Genomic DNA, 24,755 nt, shown 5'->3' with positions numbered 1-24,755 from the left:
GGCTGGGGGGGGGGGGGCGCAATGTTGACACCCAGTGTGCACCACAGAACACTGCCGCCAAGCATGGCTCCTTGATCAGTGCACTGGCGCAATGCCGTGCGCACAGTCATTTGGCACATCTTCATTTTACATTTAAGGGAAACAGGATACAAATGTCAAAGAAACCCTGGGATGTGCACAAATGGACCACGGTGCTGCGGGGATGCTGGAAAGAAAAAATCCGGTTCCCGACAGCATCGAACCTGGGGCAACCAAGACATGTGGACATCTCCCTGTTTCCACCACTCCTAATTCACTGCTACTTCCTGATCACGTCTCCCCCCCCCTCCCCAACCTGCCCCCCCCCCAATCCATACAAGCAGCAGAAAGTCCACAGTGTTCCCTGATGGGTCCAAAACTGTACCTTGAAGTCTGTGTTGTTTACGTGTTCAAAAACCAAGGCCGGAGTCCGAGACTAGAAAAAGGAAGGGGAAAAAGTTCTTGTGTCAGCTCCGCGCTGCAGTCTTTAATACTTTAATGCTTACAGGCCCACTGTAGACCTATCTATAAAGGTAAAGGTTTCCCTTGCTCGAAAGCCAGTCGAGTCCGACTCTAGGGTTGCGGTGCTCATCTCCATTTCAAAGCCGAAGAGCCAGCGCTGTCCGAAGACGTTTCCGTGGTCATGTGGCCAGCATGACTAAACACCAAGGCGCACGGAACGCTGTTCCCTTCCCACCAAAGTGGTACCTATTTATCTACTTGCAGTTTCTTGTTTTCCAACTGCTAGGTTGGCAGGCGCTGGAACTAGAGACGGGAGCTCACTCCGTCATGCGGCACACCCGGGTCTCGAACTGCTGAACTACTGACCTTCCACAGCCTGCAGTTCAGCGTCTTAACTACTTGAGCCACCGCAGCTCCCGGACCTATGTATACCCCCCCCCTCATATTTATGATCCTCCCCTGAGGACGTCGGTAGCCCCCACACTCATCTAGCTTTTGTTGGACACATTGGCATGAAATTCTATGAAGCCTAGGAGAGCCGGATGGCCCAGGCTAGCCTGATAACATCAGATCTCGGAAGCTAAGCAGGGTCGGCCCTGGTTAGTACTTGGATGGGAGACCGCCAGGGAAGCCCGGGATGGCTACACGGAAGCAGGAAATGGCAAACCGCCTCTATTCACCTGCCTTGCCCTGGATGGCTCAGACGAATGTGATCTCGTCAGATCTAAGAAAGGCTGGCCGTTGTTAGTACTTTGATGGGAGACCACCAAGGAAGTTGCAGGCAATAGCAGTCCAGTTTGGTGCAGTGGACTCTAATCTGGGAGAACTGGGTTTGATTCCCCCACTCCTCCACATGCAGCTGCTGGTGTGACCTTGGGTCAGTCACAAGTTTTTCCAGAGCTGTTCTCTCAGGGGCAGTTCTCTCAGAGCTCTCTCAGCCCCGCCTACCTCACCGTGTGTATGTTGTGGGGAGGGGGAGGGAAATGAGATGGTAAGCCGCTCTGAGACTCTGAGTGAAGGGCAGGGTATAAATAACTAACTAAGAAGAAGAAGAAGAAGAAGAAGAAGAGGAGATTGGATTTATACCCCGCCCTTCACTACCCAAAGGAGTCTCAGAGTGGCTTACAAACCCCCTCCCCCCCCCCTACCCACAACAGACACCCTGCGAGGAAGGTGGGGCTGAGAGAGCCCTTGACAGAAACTGCTCTTTTTCAAGGACAGCTCTTGTCAGAACTACGGCTTGCCCAAGGTCATCCAGCCGGGTGCAAGTGGAGGAGTGGGGAATCAAACCCGGTTCTCCTTTATTAGAGTCCGCACACTTAGCCACTACACCAAACTGTCTCTAACTAGAGATGTAAAATTTCCGGAAATTTTGAAGCTCGGAAAAAAACCCGGTTTTTTTCCAGGTTTTTTTTTGGGGGAAATGGAAATTTTCGGAAAAATTGAAAAAAATGCTACATTAGCATTTCTTTTGTCTTTTCTAGATTGAAAGTCATTCTGTTACTTTAGGAACATAAAATATGACTATGGACATTTTTACTTGGCATGAAATTATCACAACTAACATATTAAAAATAGAGTGTATCCAAACAATTATTACAAACAGAATACCCACCCACATGCAAAAACAAAACTGAAACCTTTTTATTTTCTTCTGACAATAGCACTTCCTAAAGGAAGAAATGCATCTTGTTCTTGCATTGGAGAGTTCAGTTTGTAACCTAGGACTTGCTTGTCCTCAATGCACAGAAATTAGATCAATCTGATACCATATATATAAAAGAAATGATTTGGAAAATATTTGAACACCTTGTCTTAAAATATTTTATTCATCATGTTAAAATAAAACGTTTCATAATCAATTTTTTATCTTTTCTTTTTTCAATTTTTCCAATTTTTCAGAAAAAAAAAAGGCTTCAGGAAAAAAACGGGGAAAAAACAGGTTTTCCCCGAATTTTTCCGTTTTTTTTTCTGGGCCTTCACATCTCTAGCTCTAACTAACTTCAAACTCTGTTGGCCTGCCCTGGATTGCCCAAGCATACGTGACCTTATCAGATCTTTGAGCAGCGGCTGGACAAACACTTGTCAGAGATGCTGTAGGCTGATCCTGCATTGAGCAGGGGGTTGGAGAAGATGTCCTCTAGGGCCCCTTCCAATTCTGCGATTCTATGATCTCAGAAGCTAAGGAAGGCTGGCTGTTGTTAGGACTTGGGTGGGAGACCACCAAGGAAGTCCAGGGTTGTGACGCAGAGGCAGGCGATGGCAAACCACCTCTGTTAGTCTCTTGCTCTGAAAACCCTACAGGGTCACCGTAAGTCGACTGAGACTTGATGGCACTCCTTCCCCCCCCCACTCTGGGACCTGAAAAAAGGCAGGAGAGAAGTTCCTCTGGGTGATGCTCATTAAAAAGCCTACTCTAAGCAATTCACAAAACAGGGCAGAGAAGAGACAGAACCAGGAGCGAGCTCAGGCGCTGCATCCTGTGATCGACAAGTGCCCGAAACACCACCCTGCGTTCCGTCCTTAGACTGCTAGGAACTCCGCTTGCTGTGCCATTGCTTGAAGAGATTGTTGCCATTGGTAACCCACTTCGGCTGCTTCTCAGTGACGGAAAGCACCAGCGTTCCCTCTAAGCTGAGTGAGTGTGAGCCAGCTCACAGCCTTTTAGCCTCCGGCGCACATTCCTGCCTTAGCTCGGGAAGGAGGGCTCCGGAGCAAACTGATTTAAAGGTAAAGGTAAAGGTTCCCTTGCTTGAAAGCCAGTCGAGTCCGACTCTAGGGTTGCGGTGCTCCTCTCCGTTTCAAAGCCGAAGAGCCAGCGCTGTCCGAAGACGTTTCCGTGGTCATGTGGCCGGCATGACTAAACACCAAGGCGCACGGAACGCTGTTACCTTCCCACCGAAGTGGTCCCCATTTATCTACTTGCAATTTCTTGCTTTCGAACTGCTAGGTTGGCAGGAGCTGGAACTAGAGACGGGAGCTCACTCCATCATGCGGCACACTCGGGTCTCGAACTGCTGAACTACTGACCTTCCACAGCCTGCAGTTCAGCGTCTTAACCACTTGAGCCACCGCAGCTCCATAAACTGATTTAGGCAGCAGCCAAATCGCCCGCTCGCGACTTTAATGCCAGGCACTCACAAAGTAGGATTTTTGCTCACAAGAGCCCACAGCTTAGAGGGAGCACTGGAAAGCACCCTCCTGTTCTGTCCAGCAAGGAGCTGTTTTGAGCATCGCATGTCCGCGAGCCCCTATGCCCGGCTAAGGAACGCCCACTAAGGTCAGGACCACCCGTCCCTCTCTGCAGACTCCACAATCTCTGACAATGTACAGCCATAGACTGTCCTGTCAGGAGGCAGTCCCCGAGGAGTGAAGCTGGCCCAAACCAGGGCTAGGGCATTTTCGGTGGCGGCTCCCACCTGGTGGAACGAGCTCCCGGAGGAGATCCGGGCCCTGCGGGACCTGGTGCAGTTCCACAGGGCCTGCAAGACAGAGCTCTTCCGCCAGGCCTTTGAGCTGCCGCCACTAGTCCACCAGTGAGATTCCAACCATCTACCCCATATGGTAGAGGTAGATGTCGCCCAACAGAGCCGGGGAATCACCTCTCCTGGCGCTCATGCTGTGAAGAACTTGGCCGCCAGTGTGCGACGTCGCGCATCTTGGTTTTTATGTAAATTATTAGAGCGCCATATTTCATGTAGGATACATTGTTTTATTATGCTGTTTGTTTGTATGCATATTTTAGCCTCGGCATGGCCGTCTGTTAGCCGCCCTGAACTGTTGGATAGGGCGGGATATAAATCCCAAAAATAAAAAAATAAAAATAATAATAATAATATTATTTAAAAAACCCACCCTCCTGGAAATAAGGAGGGGCTTTGGTTTCAAATGTAGTGCTTCGTGCAGAGGACACAGCACACACAGAAAAACACCTGGGTCAGAGGAGCGCGTAAAGCTGTCCTGAGACACCCTGCCTCTCCCTCACCGTGTCAAAAGCCCTCTCCTGCGAAGGAAAGTGTGCAGGCCCAACCCCAAGGACTTTGAAAGCAATTCTGTCGGCATCGTTCCGCCTACTTCCTGACACTTAGACCAGCTCCTCAGTGGGACAGGCTTCCTCGGGAGGTGGTGGGCTCTCCTTCTTGGGAGGTTTTCAAGCAGAGGCTCGATGGCCATCTGACGGCAATGCTGATTCTGTGAACTCAGGCAGATCGTGAGAGGGAGGGCAGGAAAGGTTGCCTCAGTGCTGAGTTCTCATGGACCTTTCTTACACGCCCAGGGAAATGCTGATCGTCACTTTGGGGTCTGGAAGCAATTTTTCTCCTGGCCAATTTGGCCAGGGATCCTGGAGGGGTGTTTTTGGTCATCTTCTGGGCATGGAACAGGGGTCACTGTGGGTGTGGAGGTATTTGTGAATTCCCTGCATTGTGCAGGGGTTTGGACTAGATGACCCCGGAGGCCCCTTCCAACCCTATGATTCTACGATTCTACTTCCCATTTCCGAGCAAAACGATATGCTTCCCAGACTGCAAGATTTAATAGCCACCATGGAAAATATTAAGGCACAGAAAACTCAGGACAATGAAAGGGACCCTTTATACGCTAAGGGACAGCCGTTGGACTAGCCCACAAAAACTCACTTCATACGAAGCTCCTGGCACTTGGAGCCCCTTTGGGTCAAACGGTCTTTCCTATTGAGACCCGGCTGGAGGTAGAGAAAGAAAACTCTGCCACCTCTAAAGGCGAGAACGGCTGACTAGATAAACAGAAAGGTGTGCTTTCTTTTTTGGAATATGGCCGGATGGAATAGCAAATGTATTGAAAGGCAGGGTGGCAAAGTGGTTAGTGCTGGAGATCCCAGGCAGTTCATCTGAAGAAGGTGTCGTCTAAATGGGACTATAAAGATTTTCCTCCTTTTTTGATTATTCATATTTCTCTGGTTTTATGGATTTATTCTTAAATAAGATTTTGCTGGGATGTAACGAAGGCCTGTTATATAGAAGGCCTCTCTTTCTTTGTAGGTCAGGGTATTTTCCCAGCTGATGTTAACAGACAAGACAATCGCATTCTTTTGGTACAGAAGAAGGTAGAAGGTTCATGGTTGTAATTGTTTAGGTTATTACTTCACAGTGTCTGGGTCAAAAAGGATTTTTAACTTGGTATCAGAGAAAAAACGCCTTTGTTTGGGTGAGAACAAGCCTTGGTTGATACGACTCAGGTCAGGTCAAACAAATACGTGACGCTATTGTATAGACACACATTTCTTACATTTGACCAATAAGGAGATTTTCATTTAAATGTTGTTTAATTTCTTGTAACCAATTATGCTTTCTGAATATTATTTTCATGATGACGGTATGATGATGTCATATTCAGTATTTATCCATGTATTTCCTGGTTGAGCTCAGAAAGCCGTCAATTTTGATGGGTCATTTGGATACCAATTTGTATAACAAAGGGAAGCTGAACTCTGAACACGCTGCTCTGAACTCTTCAGAGGGAATTAAAAGTTACTGGACGGATATCCAAGGCCCGGCGGCTTTCTCAGCATCTGATAGGGATGGCAAGGATTGCCTTGGTGAACCAGACTAAGGCCTGTCTGCTCCAATATTGTGTTTCCAACAGCAGGACGCCCGATGGCCTCGGAAAGATCAGAGGCAAGGCACGGCTGCTGCGGGTCCCCAGCCCCACTCACCCCTGCGTCTGCTACTCAAGAGGTAGAACTCAGGCCCATAGCTACGGTGGGGCATTTCGGGGCTCTGCCCCCTCAAATGTGAGGCACGCCCCATGACAGGTTTCCCTTTAAATTTTTTTTTTCTAGCGGGCCAAAAACAAAAGGGAAACTACACAGTAAGAAACGGTCAACACAGAAGAAACTGTAATGGAGACATCGCGTTGTGCTACATTCTTCATTTCAGCATTGACTGAGTTTCTGTATATTTACTTTGGACTTCCATTTTGATTTCTGATTCACTTGCAATTGTGGGTTATTAGTAGGGGTGTGCAAAAAAAAAAAAAATTGGCCGGATTTGGATTCAGCCAAATTGGGCAGCATCAATTTTGGCTCGCAGAAAGACTCCCGCATGTCAATTTCGGCAGTACCAGCCAACTAGGGAGTCTTTTGACCAGCCGAATGTCAATTTCGGCCCCATTATATTCTATGGGCCTTTGAAGACAATGGCGAAAACATAGCGTATATTCTGGGGGCTGAAGGGGAGGGGGTTTGAGGGAGAGGCTCCAAACTCGCAGGGTAGCTGTTGGAGCCTCTCCCCAAGATACCCACCAAGTTTCAAGAACATTCCAGGGGTCCAATTCTATGGGCCCCCAAACAGGTTGCCCCTATCCCCTCCATTGTTCTCTATGGTGGGAAAAAAGTTACTTTACTGAATTGGCCCGCAGCAGCCCGAAAGGGGCCCGAATGGGCCATTTTCGGGGGTGCATTCAGTTCGGATGAACTGAATGCACATCCCTAGTTATTAGTGATTGAAGTGGGGATCCTTTGGAGGTTTGATATATTTTTGTTGGAGATGTTTTCAGTATGATATGAAATGTATATAAATTTACATGTTTGAGCTGCGGTTTACATGTAGGAGCTGCGGTGGCTCAAGTGGTTAAGACGCTGAACTGCAGGCTGTGGACGGTCGGTAGTTCAGCAGTTCGAGACCTGAGTGTGCCGCATGATGGAGTGAGCTCCCGTCTCTAGTTCCAGCTCTTGCCAACCTAGCAGTTCGAAAGTAAGAAATTGCAAGTCGATAAATAGGTACCACTTCAGTGGGAAGGGAACAGCGTTCCGTGCGCCTTGGCGTTTAGTCATGCCGGCCACATGACCACGGAAATGTCTTCGGACACCGCTGGCTCTTCGGCTCTGAAATGGAGATGAGCACCGCAACCCTAGAGTCGGATTCGACTGGCTTTCGAGCAAGGGAAAGCTTTACCTTTACTTTTTTTACACGTTTGAGGTGCGTCTGCTACTCCATTACACAGTTTCTTTCGTGTTGACATTTTTCTAGCGGGGGGCTGACCGGCGAAATCACCACTTGGGAGTTCAGGGAAGGTGTGCGGCCGCCCCTTTCCCTCCCGCCCCACAAAATTTCCTCGTGCCCCGTCAACCCAACCTCATCAACTTCATTTGGCTATGGGGCTGGGTAGACTGCATCTGGACAAGGAGGTTCCATTTTCCCATCACAGCTCATCGCCACTGACAGATCACAGTCCTATGAAATGCATGCAATTCTCCGGAGCTGAACGGGACGTCTCCTCACCTCCCGCCCCTTCCCCAAGTCAATTCCTCCTCCCCCACTCACCACCGGGTCTTTCACTATATCGGCCAGGGTGATGATGTTCGGACCGCCTCGCAAGTTCTCCAAGATTTTGATTTCACGCTTGATTTTCTTCTTTTTCACAGGCTGGCAAAGGGAAAAGGGGAGGTTAGAGACAGCGGCATCCTGAGCTTCAGGGGAAATCGATGGGAACACTGTAGCTTACAGCATCAGCTGCGACTGATTGTTACTGAGGGCCAACAACAGGGCAGAGAGGCCGAGGCCTTCCCCTGATGTTGCCTCCTGACCAGGGGTCATTTCGTAGAAAAAGAGGTGTGGGAGCTCATTAGCATAATGTATTTGCATATGCCACACCCCCTGACATCACCGGAAGTGTGGCAGAAAGCCACACCCATCGCTCAGGCTCCACTGGACTGTTTTGGATCGCTAGCTATCGGGTGGGGGAACGTGCAGATCTGTCCTCACAGAGGAGGGAGAGCTTGTACCTGAATAAAACTTGGTCTTAAAGGTGCCACTGGACTGTTTTGAGCCTGGGGGGGCCGGGGGGGGGGTTTCTGCAGCTTACCTGGCTGCTTCTTGCTCTGACTGAGGGCTGCTGGGAGCAGGGGGTGGGGCTTGTTGCTTGTGCCCACCCCCTGGGCTCTTTACTGCCGGAGCTCTGCTCCTGTGCACTCCTGCAGGAAATGACCCCTGCTCCTGACACTGGGATTCAGAGGCTCAGTGCCCTTGAATGTGGAGCTTCCCCTCCACCACCATGGCTAGTAGCTTTTGATAGACTTATCCTCCATGAATCTATCTAACCCCCTTTTAAAGCAGTATCTTCCTGCGGCCATCACAACATCCTCAGGCGGCGAATGTCACATTTTAATCACTCTGTGCGAAGAAGAAGAAGAAGAAGAAGAGGAGGAGGAGATTGGATTCATACCCCGCCCTTCACTACCCAAAGGAGTCTCAGAGCGGCTTACAAACTCCTTTCCCTTCCCCTCCCCACAACAGACACCCTGGGAGGTAGGTGGGGCTGAGAGAGCTCTGACAGAAACGGCTCTTTTTCAAGAACAGCTGTGCCAGAACTATGGCTTGCCCAAGGTCATCCAGCAGGTGCAAGTGGAGGAGTGGGGAAATCAAACCCGGTTCTGCCAGAGTCCGCAAACTTAACCACGACACTACACCAAACGAAGCAGTATTTCCTTTTGTCTCTCCTGAACCTACTGCCCATCAGCTTCACGGGATGCCCCTGAGTTCCAGTCCTTTGGGAGAGGGCAAAAAAACTGTCAACTCTCTCCACATGCTCCCTCAGATGGCCAGTCGAGATTGCCACAAATGTGCACTGAGGCCATGACTGGTGGCAGCTGTTGTAACTGGGGGATATTACGATAATCCACCTACTACTCTATCTGCCTTCCTCTGGGTAGGACCGGAAGCTGAAACCCCCGCACTGAGCCCCACGCATCTGTCATAGTGAGCTGTCTGCAATCTAGACTCCCCAGACACTGGCATACGACCGCCCCACCCAATTCTGTTAGTGTACACTGGCAATGAAAATTGCCGATGCTTCTCCAGATGGTGTCTGAGGACAGCAACAGCCCCGCCCGTTCATTCTGCTGTTTTTCAAAAGTTTCACTGAAGACTCTTTTAATTATTTATTAACATTCTTTATAATCCACCTTTCTCACTTGGACTTAAGGGGGATTACAGAGGGTGAGCAGTGTTCCCTCTAAGCTGAGTTAGTGTGAGCTAGCTCACAGTTTTTTAGCCTCCGACTCACACATTTTTGTCTTTGCTCAGGAAGGAGGGCTCCAGAGCAAGCTAATTTGTGCAGTAGTTCCCTCTAAGCTGAGTTAGTGTGAGCTAACTCACAGTTTTTTAGCCTCCGACTCACACATTTTTGTCTTCGCTCAGGAAGGAGGGCTCCAGAGCAATCTAATTTGTGCAGTAGTTCCCTCTAAGCTGAGTTAGTGTGAGCTAGCTCACAGTTTTTTAGCCTCCGACTCACACATTTTTGTTTTCGCTCAGGAAGGAGGGCTCCAGAGCAAACTAATTTATGCAGCAGCCAAATCGCTCGCTCACCACTTTAATGCCGGTAGGTCACAGAGTAGAATCTTTGCTCACGAGACTCCACAGCTTAGAGGGAACATCGGGCGAGTCAATACAATGAACAAGAGGGGGACATTCAACCAAAAAAATGCAATAGGGTTAGGGGCAATGCTCCCTCTAAGCTGTGGAGTCTCGTGAGCAAAAATCCTACCTTATGAGCAACTGGCGTTAAAGGTGTGAGCGAGCGATTTGGCTACTGCATAAATCAGTTTTCTCTGGAGCCACCCTTCCTGAGCCAAGAGAAAAATGTGTGAGCCGGAGGGTAAAAAACTGTGAGCTAGCTCACACTAACTCAGCTTAGAGGGAACACTGGTTAGGGTTGTAGAACCCACCGGAAATCGAGAAACAGAACAGGAGCAAAGCATAGGAATTAACACATGACATGACATGATAACAAAAATTGCCAAGTACGATACTGCTTACAGCAGGGGTGTCAAACATAAGGCCCAGGGGCCAGAACCGGCCGATCCAGGGCTGCTATGTGGCCCGCGAGCAACCGGTGCAAGGGAGGGAACAGGAGGCTGCTTGGGGGAGGGGGGTTTCAACACAGCAGAACAACTTCATCCAGGGGTCTTGTTGTAGAAAAAGAGCTGCCGGAGCTCATTAGCATAACTCATTAGCATAACTTATTTGCATATGCCACGCCCCCTGACATCACCGGAAGTGACAGAAGGCCACACCCCCTGACATCACCGGAAGTGTGTCAGAAGGCCCGGCTACTTACCCTCCTGCTTCATCCTCATTCCCAAACGGAATGAGGATCGAAGCAGAGGGCGGGGTAAAGAAGGGGGCGGGGCTTCACCACGTGACCGCCCCGCCCCCTAGAGGTTCTCTTCCGGAGCTCCGTACCTGAGAGCTCCCCCCCGACTAGAGCCCTGACTTCATCTGCAGTAGTCAAGCTTCACTTCAGGGACAGCCTCAACGGTACGTTGGGAGCCAATGCAGCCACATTCATACCTCTCCACTCGGCCTGCAGCTCTGGGGATGCTGTCCCAGATGGACTCAGGGATCGGCGTTTGCGCGTGCAGGGGAGGTGTCGCAGGTGATCCTCTGCTGGGGTCTCGGAGTGTCGGCCCAGTTCTGCACTGCTGAGTCTCCAGTCTGCCCATGTGGATTTTCCCCCGCATCTCCCCCCCCACCCCCTTGCAGTGAGGTCTCACCAACTCGGAGTTTACCAGTTGCTGTCCTTTATAAAGTTTATATCTCTGGCACCTGGCATTACCTTTTATGGCACACCATGGCCTGGCCCAACAAAGTATAAACAGAAAAACAAGGAAGCTGCCAAACAAAGCGCTACAATGCATATATAGCGACACATAAGAATATGACAATGTAACACGATGGGTAAGTATTATACAAAAAGTCTTTGTTAAGAAGTCACAAGAAGACGTAGAAGAGTTTTGATGAAATTCCCGGGAGTATATTTCCGTTTCATGAACACTTCTTCTGAACACAGTCAAATAGACAAAGTTGTGTCTTCCATTCAAGCTTTACTACCTTTCTTCAGCACGCCCGTCTTTGAAAGTTACCACATATAATGGATTAGGATCATTTTGATTACCTTTCTGAGTGATTGCAATCTATGATGAATGAATGAATGAACGGAAGACACAACTTTGTCTACTTCACAGTGTTCAGAAGAAGTAATCACAAAACGGGAATATACTCCCAGGAATTTCGTCAAAACACTTCTATGCCTTCTTATGACTTCTTAACAAAGACTTTTTGTATAATACTTATCCATCGTGTTACATTGTTATATTCTTATGTGTCAATACATATGCATTGTAGCACTTTGTTTGGCAGCTTCCTTGTTTTTCTGTTTATAGTTTCATTATAGCTGTGACATTCATTTCTGTACACCGGCCCAACAAAGTGCCATTTATGTCAGATCCATTCCTCATAACGAATGAGTTTGACACCAATGGCTTACAGCAAGCAATACATAGTAGTATAGACCACAGTACCTAAAAATTTATCCAAGCAATTTTGTGGATCTCCTGGTATTGAGAGCCAGTTTGGTGTAGTGGTTAGGAGGGCAGACTGTAATCTGGGAAAACCAGGTTTGATTCCCCACTCCTCCACATGCAACTACTGGTGTGACCTTGGGTCAGTCACAGTTCTCTCAGAGCTGTTCTCTCAAGGGCAGTTCTCTCAGAGCTCTCTCAGCCCCACCCACCTCACAGGGTGTCTGTTGTGGGGAGGGGAAGGGAAAGGAGTTTGTGAGCCGCTCTGAGACACCTTTGGGTAGTGAAGGGTGGGGTATAAATCCAATCTCCTCTTTTTTCTTTTGTCCATCCTAAATCTGCTGCCCATCAGCTTCATTGGATGCCCTTGAATTCTATTTTGGGATAGGGAGATATGGCAAACCCAGGTTCGAATATACACTCTAGCCATGGAAGCTTGCCGGATGTCCTTTGGCCAGTCACACACCCTCAATCTAACCCGCCTCCCGGAGTTGTTGTGAAGATAAAACAAAGGAGAGGAAAATGATGTCGGCTGCTTTGGGTTCCCACTAGGGAGAAAGGTGGGGTGTACACAAAGAAAATTAACTCAAAACTTGGATGCTGGCTGCTACAAGACCCCCCTACCATCCGAACAATTTTTTGGTTTTTCAGATTCGCTTCTCGGTGCTACAAAGCGACAGACATTTCTCACGCTCTATCTGTGTGCCAGGAAACCGTAGGCTCACCTTCAAGATTTTAACAACTACTTTTTCATTATTCGTGATGTTGATGGCTTCGAAGACTTCGCTGTATTTGCCTCGGCCCAGTTTCCGGACTAGTTGGTAATCGTCTTGATTTCTGCAAAGGCCAAGACAAGAGAGGCCATTACGCAAGGCAAAACACACACAACACGAGTTATATACCAAGACAGCCTGAATGCATCACCAAAATTTACAAATTTTGGAATGGATCCCATCAATCTTTTCCACTGATAGAAGCATCTCCCTTTCACACAAGTAGCCTAACCAGTTTGGTGTAGTGTTTAAGTGTACGGACTCTAATCTGGGGGAACCGGGTCTGATTCCCCACTCCTCCACTTGCACCTGCTGGATGACCTTGGTCAAACCTAGTTCTGATAACAGCTGTCCTTGAAAAAGAGCAGTTTCTGTCAGAGCTCTCTCAGCCCCACCTACCTCACAGAGTGTGTCTGTTGTGGGGAGGGGAAGGGAAAGGAGTTTGTAAGCCGCTCTGAGACCCCTTTGGGTAGTGAAGGGCAGGGTATAAATCCAATCTCTTCTTCTTCTTTTACCTCAAAGGGTGTCTGTTGTGGGGAGGGGGAGGGAAAGGAGTTTGTAAGCTGCTCTGAGACTCCCTTGGGTAGTGAAGGGCTGGGTATAAATCCACTATCTTCTCCTCTTCTTCTAACCCCATAATACAACTGAGGGGAAGAAGTGTATTGTGCTGATATAAAAAATGGTTTCACAAGCTATTAGAAAGAATGGATGGGATCCTGTGTATCTGCTCAGCTAATAGCAGTACTTTTCTGCAGCCGATGGCTTAAGAACATCAGCCCTTAATGGAACAGACCAGTGGTCCATCTAATCCAGCATCCTGTCTCATTCTGTGACCAACCAGTCCCTCTGGAGATCCAGCAACAGGGCAGAGAGGCCGAGGCCTTCCTAAGAACATAAAAAGAGCCCAGCTGGATCAGGCCAATGACCCATCTAATCCAGAATCCTGTCCCACGTAGCGGCCAACCAGTTCCTCTGGAGGGCCAACCACAGGGCAGAGAGGCCAAGGCCTTCATAAGAACACCAGAAGAGCCCTGCTGGATCAGACCAGTGAGGGTCCGTCTAGTCCAGCCTCCTGTCTCACACAGCGGCCAACCAGTTCCTCTGAAGGTCCAACCACAGAGCAGAGAGGCCGAGGCCTTCAGAAGAACACCAGAAGAGCCCTGCTGGATCAGACCAGTGGTCCATCTAGTCCAGCATCCTCTCTCACACAGTGGCCAACCAGTTCCTCTGGAGGGCCAACCACAGGGCAGAGAGGCCGAGCCCTTCATAAGAACACCAGAAGAACCCTGCTGGATCAGACCAGTGAGGGTCCATCTAGTCCAGCCTCCTGTCTCACACAGTGACCAACCAGTTCCTCTGGAGATCCAGCAACAGGGCAGAGAGTCTGAGGCCTTCATAAGAACACCAGAAGAGCCCTGCTGGATCAGACCAGTGAGGGTCCATCTAGTCCAGCCTCCTGTCTCACACAGCGGCCAACCAGTTCCTCTGGAGGTCCAACCACAGAGCAGAGAGGCCGAGGCCTTCAGAAGAACACCAGAAGAGCCCTGCTGGATCAGACCAGTGGTCCATCTAGTCCAGAATCCTGTCCCACGTAGCGGCCAACACGTTCCTCTGGAGGGCCAACCACAGGGCATAGAGGTCGAGGCCTTCCCCTGATGCTGCCTCCTGGCTCTGGGAGTCAGAGGTTTAGTGCGTCTGAATTCCCCTCATTCCCCATGGCTAGTAGCCACTGATAGACCTCTCCTCCACGAATCCATCTAATCCTCTCTTAAAGCTGTTTACTCCTGCGGCTACCACGGCATCCTCTGGCAGCAGATTCCATATTTTTAATCACAAGCTGGGTAAAGAATGCTTCCTTTCATTTGTCCTGAACCTACTGCCCATCGGTTTCATTGGATGCCCAAGAGTTCTAGTCTTTTGGGAGAGGGAGAAAAAAAGTTCCCTTTGTCAACATCTCTCCGCACCATGCATAATTTTAGAAACCTTTCTCATCCCTCCCCTTAGCCGTCGTTTTTATTAACTGAAAAGTCCCGGACTCTTCAAGCCTTTCCTCATAGGGAAGGTGCTCCAACCCCCTAATCATCTTGATTAGGCTCCTCTGCTGGAATGAGAGAGCCTCTTGGATCAGTCGAGCGGGAAGGGAGCGCCACCGTTAGTGGAACAAAACTGCCAGTCCCAGCCCCTCAAGCTGCCAAGACTTCACTCTGCATAAACTATGCAGATTAATAACTTATGCATAATACAATAACTTACGCAAGGTGATATTTTGTACCTGTATTTATTGACACTGATTGGTGCTCATTAGCATTCATGTTTTGTATAGTATTGTAAGAAGCATGTTTGTACATTTCTGCAAATTAAAAAGCAATTTAAAAATGCCTTCAAGGCAAGGTCTAGTATGAAATGGCTCTAGAAAGGGAGAGGGTTATGAAATGCAGCCGACTTGCTTTCACACACACTGAGTAATGCACTTTCAATCCACTTTGCAACTGGATTTCACTGTGTGAGATGGCGACATCTGCTTGCAAACGATGGCTATCAGACAGACCACAGATGTTCTACCACCGGAGGGCTGTTGTTGTTTAACACACACAGCCTGTGTGATTCTGCATATATATGCCTCAATGGATCCACAAGGATTAAGCTAACACTAAATATTATGAAAATACAAAATTTATTCAGGTGTACACATTTTAAAAAATAGACTCATTAAAATATTCACATACAGAAATAAAAAACTTCTCAATATTCATACATAGATGGGTTAGTGCAGTGCAACTGAACCAAACGCTTTTCGGCCCCCCAAAGGGCCTTCCCCAAAGGTCCTTCCTCAGTGGTCACAATCCAAATTTCAAACTTGACATACATTCAAAAAAAATTTCAACATAAGATGTTAAATACATATGCAGTATAAGGCCAGATGTTGTATCCTAAATACTGATTACAAAAAGAAAAAGAGGGAAAAGGGAAACAAAGAAAAATTCATTATAGTTTCCCGTATATACATTATTACTAATTGAAAAATAATATATACTAAAAATAAAAATTACCTTATATATTTGTTTATTATTGGCCTACTAACCTGGTATCACAAACTTGTGTGAGTTGAATGTATGTCACTCCATCCTGTACAAATTCTGGTATAAGCTACTATACTGGCCACCATATATAGCATTACTAGGGTGATGCAATCACCAATTAACTGGACATGTCAATCAGGAGAGATGCAAAATAGGAGGAGGGGCAGAAGGAAGGGCAACCATGAAGTGAGGATGAGAGAGGGATTTTGTACTGACAATTACTTCAAATATTTCTAAACAGCCCGTACAGATTTTATGCAAAGAACAGGTCCAGATAATCACAAATAGCAAGTCCAATTCACTTCCTCAGATAATTGGTGATTGCCTTGGATGCCCTTCCCCTCCCCACAACAGACACCCTGTGAGGTCAGCGGGGCTGAGAGAGCTCTGACAGAAATGGCTCTTTTTCAAGAACAGCTCTTATCAGAACTACAGCTTGCCCACGGTCATCCAGCAGCTGTAAGTGGAGGAATAGGGAATCAAACCCGGTTCTCCCAGATTAGAGTCCGCGCACTTAACCACTACACCAAACTGGCTCTCACTGGTAGACCAATGATCTGATTTGGTATACAACAGCCTCATGTGTAACACTGTTAAACAGGACTCTGAAATCTTACAAGCCAAAGACGCTCCTACTTGGCCACTAAAACTAACATGGACACTTACCCCCATTCAACCACATGTGATTCATAATCCCAGTATTCGCGGGGTCTGTGTGTATTTACGTCTGTGTAAACTCTGGCCCTGCTTGGCACCGGTCCCGACATGTCTGACAGATTGGCAGGCCAAGCTAGCTTAAGGATCCGACTTCAGCGTCGCTTCCAGCGTCAGTGCAAAACGTGGGAGGTGGGGTGGGCGAGCCTCGGAGAGAACTCGGAATCTTCCAGCTGTAAAAAACCCCAAAACACGGAAACGTTAAAAGACGAATCTTGAGCCAATCAAGAAGTCAATTTTCTGTACTAAAGAAGACAAGGGCGGAAGCAAACAAAAAAGATGGAAGGCCCATTATTTTAATGTAGAAATGTTCTAATAAATAACAAAATAAATAAAATTGTGGCAAGGCACTTTCCCACAGGCAAATTCAGTCCACATCAATGCTCCATCTAAGCTGTGGAGTCTTGTGAGCCAAAATTCTGCTTTCTGAGCTACTGGCATTAAAGCTGTGAGCGAGCGATTTGGCTGCTGCATAAATTAAGTGTGCTCTGGGGCCATCCTTCCTGAGCTAAGAGAAAAATGTGTGTGGGCTGGAGGCTAAAAAACTGTGAGCTAGCTCACACTAACTCAGCTTAGAGGGAACACTGGTCCAAATGCCTCTTGATACCAGAACTTCCAAGTAGGGAAGTGCATTCAGATATTTCCGGTCCGAATAATTATCCAAAAAAAACCTTTTTAGTGTTTTCCAGATATATTCGGGTGTCCAGATGGTATGCGGGATTTTCCAGGACACTAGCTAACAGATCCTGAAAAATTCTGGAAAAATTCAAGAGTAAACCAGGAATACAAGGAGGCCAATGGTTTAAAGTTCCTGGGACTGTTAACTCTTTAATTCTACTGTCGGTCTCTTCTTGCGAAGGCTCAGTATGAGCTTGCCAGGTTAATTTGGCTTGGATTCTGTGCCCGGTCTTGCAACAAGTTGGGTTTGCCTTGGATGCCCTGGTTCAACACTAGGGTATCACAGCACGCAGCGGTTGCAATGAAAACGTCCAATGGATTTCGAATGACAGTCTCTGGGCCCAAATACACTGCTCAGGGACCGGAACGACAGCCTCTAGAGTGGAATCAAAAAACCCCGGGACTCGAATCAATGCTCTGGGATTGGAACGACAGCCCCCAGAGTGGAAAGATGGGGCCCTGGGAGTAACAAAAGTATTCTGGAAACAGCACCCAGAATGGAGTGACTTCCCCCGTGACTAGCAAAAGTGTTCTGGAACTGGAATGAGAGCCTTGACAGAACAGCTCTGATAGAACTATGGCTTGCCCAAGGTCATCCAGCAGCTGCAAGTGGAGGAGTGGGGTATCAAACCTGGTTCTCCCAGATTAAAGTCCGCACACTTAACCACGACACCAAACTGGCTCTGAAGCTGGGATTCTAATCTGGTACTCGTGTTACTGGATATGGATACATGAGATATTGCAAAAAATGTTAGATACAACTATTCCATTTGTACCAGAACTGTTTTTATTAAATATCATTCCAGAGAATTTTAAGAAAGCAGATACCCATATGATTGTACATGTAATAACGATGGCTAGGATTTTGTATGCAAAGTATTGGGAAAAAGAAGTCCCGTTTAAAGAAGAAATAATCTATAAATCATTGGAGACAGCGGAAACGGACAAACTAACTTTACAATTACAAGATAAAAAAGAAGAAATTTTCGAAAAGAACTGGTTAAGACTCTATAAATGGATTGAGGACTCTCTCACAAAATGTGTAATATAATATTTAAAACATAAGCTCTATTTCTTAAAATGTTACACTGATCCAGGTGCATAACAGAAAGATTCTATCTATCTATGCAAAGTAGTTATAATGAGTGCAGACTCCATATTTGTTGTATGTTAGTCTTTCTCTCTTCGTGGTTGCTGTCTTCTTTTCTTTCACTTTTGAAAACTAATAAAACTCTTTATTAGATTATTATTATAATCTGGTACTCATGCGTGGCTGAAGCCCAGTGTGTATTAGGCAGAGGTCCTTCCCAGACAGGTTCCTAGAGATGACGGGACTGAACCGGGAACCTTCTGCATAAATCGCATGTGCTTCACCACCAACCTGTGATGCGGAATGCTACATGGGAAGCCAGGAACCCCCAAAGCTACCAGCAAAGCCCGGATACCATCTGCAATCTAAGGATGCCTATTATACCCACAATCCCACAACCAGGGGTCACTGGGTGTGTGTGTGTGGGGGGGGGAGGTAGTTGTCAATTTCCTGCACTGCGCAGGGGGTTGGACTAGATGACCCCTTCCAACTCTATGATTCCAAATGCCACCAATTAAGTAGTGGGTGGGGTACATGACACGACAGCAAAAATCCACCCACCAGCGTGGAACTTTGTTCTCCACATCTCAAAAAGGATGTTATAGCATTGGAAAAAGTGCAGAAAAGTGCAGCTAGAGTGATAGAAGGGCTGGAACACTTTCCCTATGAAGAAAGGTTAAAACGCTTGGAGCTCTTTAGCTTGGAGGAACGACGGCTGAGGGGTGACATGATTGAGGTTTATAAGATTATGCATGGGATAGAGCAGGTGGAGAAAGAGGTACTTTTTCTCCCTTTCTCACAATACAAGAACTCCTCGAAATTGCGGAGCAGTCGGGTTAGAACGGGTAAAAGGAAGTCCTTCTTCACCCAAAGAGTGATTGACACGTGGAATTCACTGCCACAGGTGGTGGCGGCGGCTATAGCCGGAGGGTATAAAACAGTGAGCTAGGTCACACTAACTCAGCTTAGACGGAGCACAGGTCGGAAGCTACTTGACAGCACTCAACACACTCACAAAAAAAAAACCCCAAGACAGAATCATTATATAATACCTATCAAGAATGCTTCCAATTTCCTATAATCAGTCATTCTTGCCAACGCTTTCATAAAGTGCAAGCCAGTAGGTTTTGATTTTACAGACAGGTTAACCACATAGGAAGGTAGGTGCCCAATTAACTCACAAAAACTCCAGAAGAAGCAACTCCATCCAAGACATGTTATCTAAGTGCCTTACACTTTCTCTCTGAACCCCAAACTACAAATATTACCATTAACTCACTACATGACTCTGTTGCAAAGAAGCCCGATGACACAGCAGAAAACTGACACGCCTCGTTCAGTACTGTCTAATACAGCTGACCACAGTTCACTTAGTGCCTCAGGCAGAGAAATCTTTCCAAATACTACTGCCCAAGAGCCTTTAACTGGAGCTGCCTTCTGCATGCAAACCATATGCTCTGACACTGAGCCACAGGCCATTTTGTACCTCGTTCTTTTTCTTTCTTTTTTTAATAACTCTTTTTATTTAGATTTTTACAACTATGTTGAGATTCACTAACAGTTATTGTGTTAATAATAACCACATTTTCCATAAACATTTCCATTTTTCCAAATTAACATCCAAAATTGTTTTACATAACTCATAATACTTTAATATAATTCAATACATCAAAACAGTGCGCTTACTCTTCTATTTTCCCTACCTAATCCTTATATTGGCTAGCCTATCTCTCATCTATTTTTATTTTCTTTAAATTTAGCCACTTATATATTTCTCCCCATTTTATCCAAAACTCATCTTCCGATTTCTGCTTCAATTCCATGTTTATTCGATCCATTTCTACTATTTCCAGTACTTTAATTTTTATTTCCTTAATTGAGGGAATAATATTTGATTTCCATTTTTTTGCGATCAGGTTTGCAATCAGGATTGTTACTGCTGTTATTATTTGTATTATTATATGTCTATGTTTTTTCTTTATTCCATCCGGAATCATGTTTAATAAATATATCTCGTTCTTAAGAGCAAGGGTAACCAGGCAGGAGCAGAGAATTCCTGTACCCAAACTCTTGTACGAAAGAAGGAATTGGGGCTGCTTCATCGTGTCAGGCAAGGGTAAGAGAAGCACCTAGCAAATGTCCCTCTTCTCTAGAGCTATTCACAGTAAAGGAGCTCTATGCCCCTCCATCTTCTGTCTCTCTTGCCATATAAAATGGTGGCAGAAGCAGAGAGCAAAACAACAGACTGGGGTGCAAACCACTTCAGAGTTCTGAGCTACCAGCTGAACAGCAGTGGAATAGGCTTCCTTGGGAGGTGGTGGGCTCTCCTTCTTTGGAGGTTTTCAAGCAGAGGCTCGATGGCCATCTGACAGCAATGCTGATTCTGTGGACTTAGGCAGGTCACAAGAAGGGAGGGCAGGAAGGGTTGCCTCAGCGCTTAGTTCTCGTGGCCCTTTCTTACACGCCCAGGGAAATGCTGATCGCCACTCTGGGGTCCGGAAGCAATTTTTCTCCAGGCCAGTTTGGCCGGGGATCCTGGAGGCTTTTTGCCATCTTCAGGGCATGGAACAGGGGTCACCGGGGGTGCAGGGGAGGTTTTATGAACTTCCTGCATTGTGCAGGGGGTTGGACTAGATGACCCTGGAGGTCCCTTCCAACTGTATGATTCCATGACAAGGATTTCTTCAAAAGGTTTCGCAAGTAAGACAATATTTACCGTTCTTCCAAAATCCCAGCCACAGAAATCAGTTTAATATTTAGATTTGCGTCCAGTAGCACCTTAAGACAACAAAAAGTGTTTCAAGGTATCCTTGTCAGTCTCTAAGATGTTACTGGACTCAAATCTAACTGTCCCGCCAAAGACCAACACTGCCATCCCTCTGAAACGAGTTTACTATTTGTTTTCAAAACTAGCATTAAGTATCGCTGAATCTGAAGAACTGTGCGTGCCCGTGAACGCTTATACTTTGAATAAAACTTTTGTTTTAGGTGCTGCTGGACTCGAACTTTGTTCTCCTGCTTCAGACCAGTACGGCGACCCCACCTGAAATTAAGTTTTACTGTACCACTAGAAAGAAGTACTTTCCTCCCTTTCTCACAATACAAGAACTCGTGGGCACTCCATGAAATTGTTGCGCAGTCGGGTTAGAACGGATAAAAGGAAGTCCTTCTTCACCCAAAGAGTGAAGGACACATGGAATTCACTGCCACAGGAGGTGGTGGCAGCTACAAGAATGGACGGCTTCAAGAGGGAATTAGATAAGCATATGGAGCAGAGGTCCATCAGTGACTATTAGCCACAAGGGATAGATAGGGACTCTTGGTTTGGAGCCAGTGATGCTCTGTATTCTTGGTGTTTGGGGGGGGGGGGGCAGCAGTGGGGTGCTTGTAGTGTCCTGGCCCCACTGCTGGACCTCCTGATGGCACCTGGTATTTTTGGCCACTGTGTGACACAGAGTGTTGGACTGGATGGGCCTTTGGCCTGATCCAACATGGGCTTCTCTTATGTTCCTATATGGAGCAGAGGTCCATCAGTGACTATTAGCCACAAGGTATAGATAGGAACTCTCGGTCTGGGGCAAGGGATGCTCTGTCTTCTTGGTGCTTGGGGGGGCCAACAGTGGGAGGGCTTCTAGTGTCCTGGCCCCACTGCTGGACCTCCTGATGGAACCTGGTATTTTTGGCCACTGTGTGACAGCGTGTTGGACTGGATGGGCCATTGGCTGGATCCAACATGGCTTCTCTTCTGTTCTTATGTCAATCATGCATCGGAACGTGATAGAAACCAAGCAACAATTTTTTTTAAAAAAAAAGCCCTGACAGTATTCTCGTTTAGAAAGTGAACTCCTAACCATCCAAGTTCAAGGAGCAGCTTTCTGACTTGGTGCCCGACTAAGCAGATGAGGAGACAACGCTGAGTCATCCCCCCACCTCCTGGGAGAGCGGAAACAGAATCTCCAGCAGGGATGTGAACCCTCTCGACTCATCTCCATGGGGCCTCTCTCACTCACCCTGATTTTCACACTTCATGATCGGCGATGGCGACTGATTTAGGCGGACCTGTTGAGAGCCCAGAATGCATCGTTTTGGTAATTAAATGCCAGATCAACTATCTCCACGTGGAAGAAGCAGAACAGAAGACGTCATGCGAAGAGGGGCCGTCAGTCTCTTAAGCAAGCGGGGCTGTATGCCTTCCATTAGGGATCTGCTCTCGAGTTTTGTGCCTATGAACTAGTATTCGTACGACTGGCAACTGAGTGGATAAGAGTGGATAAGACCCCCGTGAACTGGGGCTTGGCTCCGTGGCGGAGCCTCTGCTTGGCATGCAGGAGGTCCCTGGTTCAATCCACGGCATCTCAAGTTAAAAGGGCCAGATGGGAAAGAACTTGGCCTGAGACCCTGGAGAGCGGCTGCCTGCCTGAGTAGGCAATACTAAGTTTGATGGAGCGATAGCCTGATTCAGTATAAGGCGGCTTAGGGGGTATTCATCAGGAGCCCAGATTTTGGGGAGGGGCTGTGGCTCAGCGGCAGAGCATCTGCTTGGCATGCAGGAGGTCCCAGGTTCAATCCCCGGCATCTCCAGTTAAAAGGGCCAGGAAGTAGGTGATGGGAAAGAACTCAGCCTGAGACCCTGGAGAGCTGCTGCCGGTCTGAGTAGACAATACTTCTCTTGATGGACCAAGATGGAATGTTTAATCTGGAGGAGGTTGAGGGGGGGACATGATTGCTTGTTTTAAGTATCTGAAGGGCTGTCACTTCGAGGAGGGTAGGGAGCTGTTCCTGTTGGCAAAGAGGGGTTTAAAGTAAGGGCGGGAAGGTACCCACTGGATCTTAGGAAAAACGTTTTTACAGTGAGAGTTGTGCAACAGTGGAATCGGCTGCCTAGGGAGGTGGTGGCAGTCTTTAAGAAGCGGGTGGACAAACACTAGTCAGGGATACTCTAGGCTAATCCTGCACTGAGCAGGGGGCTGGACTAGATGGCCCCTATGTACCATCCCCACTCTTGTGATTCTGTCGTTCTAGGATTCTAAGAGTGTGATTTGGTACAAGGCAGCCTCATGTGTTCATGCGTGTTCACTGCAGAGCCTCCCTGTTGCTCTCCAACGTCTTTCCTCTACTTCGGTGATCTCCCCAAACCCTGGAAGTCCCTAGCTCCAAGTGGTCCCGTATTATCAGTGATCCCTGAAACCTGTGCATGCTTCGGCGCCCACTGATGCATTTCCCAGTGCCTGCTTGTGTCTCCCCCAAAGCAAAAAAGAGCCAATCTTGGCTTCCCCTTCATCTCACTGGAGCAGGAGGTACATTCCAAACATCCAAGGAGGTATCACATTTGCATCTTCAGGGAGCACACACAACAGCCACCTCCAACATAGGACGATGCTTGGCTTGGAACCTTCATAAGAACATAAGAGAAGCCAATGTTGGATCAGGCCAATGACCCATCTAGTCCAACACTCTGTGTCACACAGTGGCCAAAAATACCAGGTGCCATCAGGAGGTCCAGCAGTGGCGCCAGGACACTAGAAGCCCTCCCACTGTTTCCCCCCCGCAACACCGGTGGGGCCAGGACATTAAAAGCCCCCCCCACTGTTGACCCCCCCCCAAGCACCAAGATGACAGAGCATCACTTGCCCCAGAGCCCCTATCTATCCCTTGTGGCTAATAGCCAGTGATGGACCTCTGCTCCATATGCTTATCTAATTCCCTCTTGAAGCCATCCATGCTTGTAGTCGCCACCGCCTCCTGTGGCAGTGAATCCCATTTGTTAATCACTCTTTGGGCGAAGAAGGACTTCCTTTTATCCGTTCTAACCCGACCGCTCAGCAATTTCATGGCATGCCCACGAGTTCATGTATTGTGAGAAAGGGAAAAAAGTAATTCTTTCTCAACCCATGCATATCCCATGCATAATCTTAATTCCAATAATCTGTGACTGGCTTCAGAACCCACGACAGCCAATTTGGTGCCTTGCTGTGCCCACCCCATGGCAGGTATTTTGGACTGGCACCCTCCTCGTTCTCAAGTGACCACAGGCTCAACAGACTTGGAGACCCTGCCCTGTATCCTTTACGCTCAACAATCTCAAGTTGGCTTCCTACCACTGCGCTGTCCCAGTTTTTGGCACGCCAAACCTCCGCCGTTATAAACCAACAGGAGGATGAGAATGGAGACAGAGTCTTCCCCTCATTTGCACTGTCCCCGGTGCCACACAGAGGCGGCTTTATGTGCAAACTCAAGCTTGATTTGGTCTGCACAGAAGGACTTTGAAGAGGGGATTGTTTTGCGGAACTCCATTCGGGCAGCGACTGATGATTCTAATCGAGAATTGGGCAGGCCAGCTTCCATCGGCTGCGGGGAAGGGAGAGCTTCGCGGGCTATAATCCTCTATGCAGGAGACACGGCTTAAGATACTGAGCATTCGTTGTTCTGGAAAAATCGGCCCTTCCCCTTTTGCTCGGCTGAACGCTCTTACTAACAAGATAAGGGGCAGATAAAGAACCCGAGGCAGATGCGTTTGGCAGGGAGAACTGGGGTTCTGAATCAAGTCACACAAAACAAAACAAAACAAAAAACCAAGTGTATTTGAATTCACTTAGAATCAG

General features: G+C 47.6%; 1 protein-coding gene across 2 annotated transcripts in view; it reads right to left on the bottom strand.

Annotated features, from left to right (window-relative positions):
* LOC107115698 (casein kinase II subunit alpha) overlaps positions 1-17,091 on the bottom strand; it is a 40,192-nt gene extending 23,101 nt beyond the window's left edge. The window contains exons 1-5 of one of the 2 annotated variants that reach the window (XM_015417456.1): positions 17,057-17,091; positions 16,338-16,558; positions 12,544-12,655; positions 7,782-7,883; positions 404-454 (exon numbers count right to left, since the gene is read on the bottom strand). In XM_015417456.1, the coding sequence (XP_015272942.1) occupies positions 404-454; positions 7,782-7,883; positions 12,544-12,655; positions 16,338-16,438 (366 nt within the window). In that variant the 5' untranslated portion in view covers positions 16,439-16,558; positions 17,057-17,091. Of the gene's footprint in view, positions 1-403; positions 455-7,781; positions 7,884-12,543; positions 12,656-16,337; positions 16,559-17,056 lie in introns of those variants that run through there. The other variant, XM_015417457.1, reaches the window with a different exon arrangement.
* Between the last annotated feature and the right edge of the window lie 7,664 nt (positions 17,092-24,755).

Source organism: Gekko japonicus, unplaced genomic scaffold (genome assembly GCF_001447785.1).
Source record: "Gekko japonicus isolate JY-2015 unplaced genomic scaffold, Gekko_japonicus_V1.1 scaffold3114, whole genome shotgun sequence".
NCBI lineage: Eukaryota > Metazoa > Chordata > Lepidosauria > Squamata > Gekkonidae > Gekko > Gekko japonicus.
This window is presented reverse-complemented; position numbering and strand designations above follow the sequence as displayed.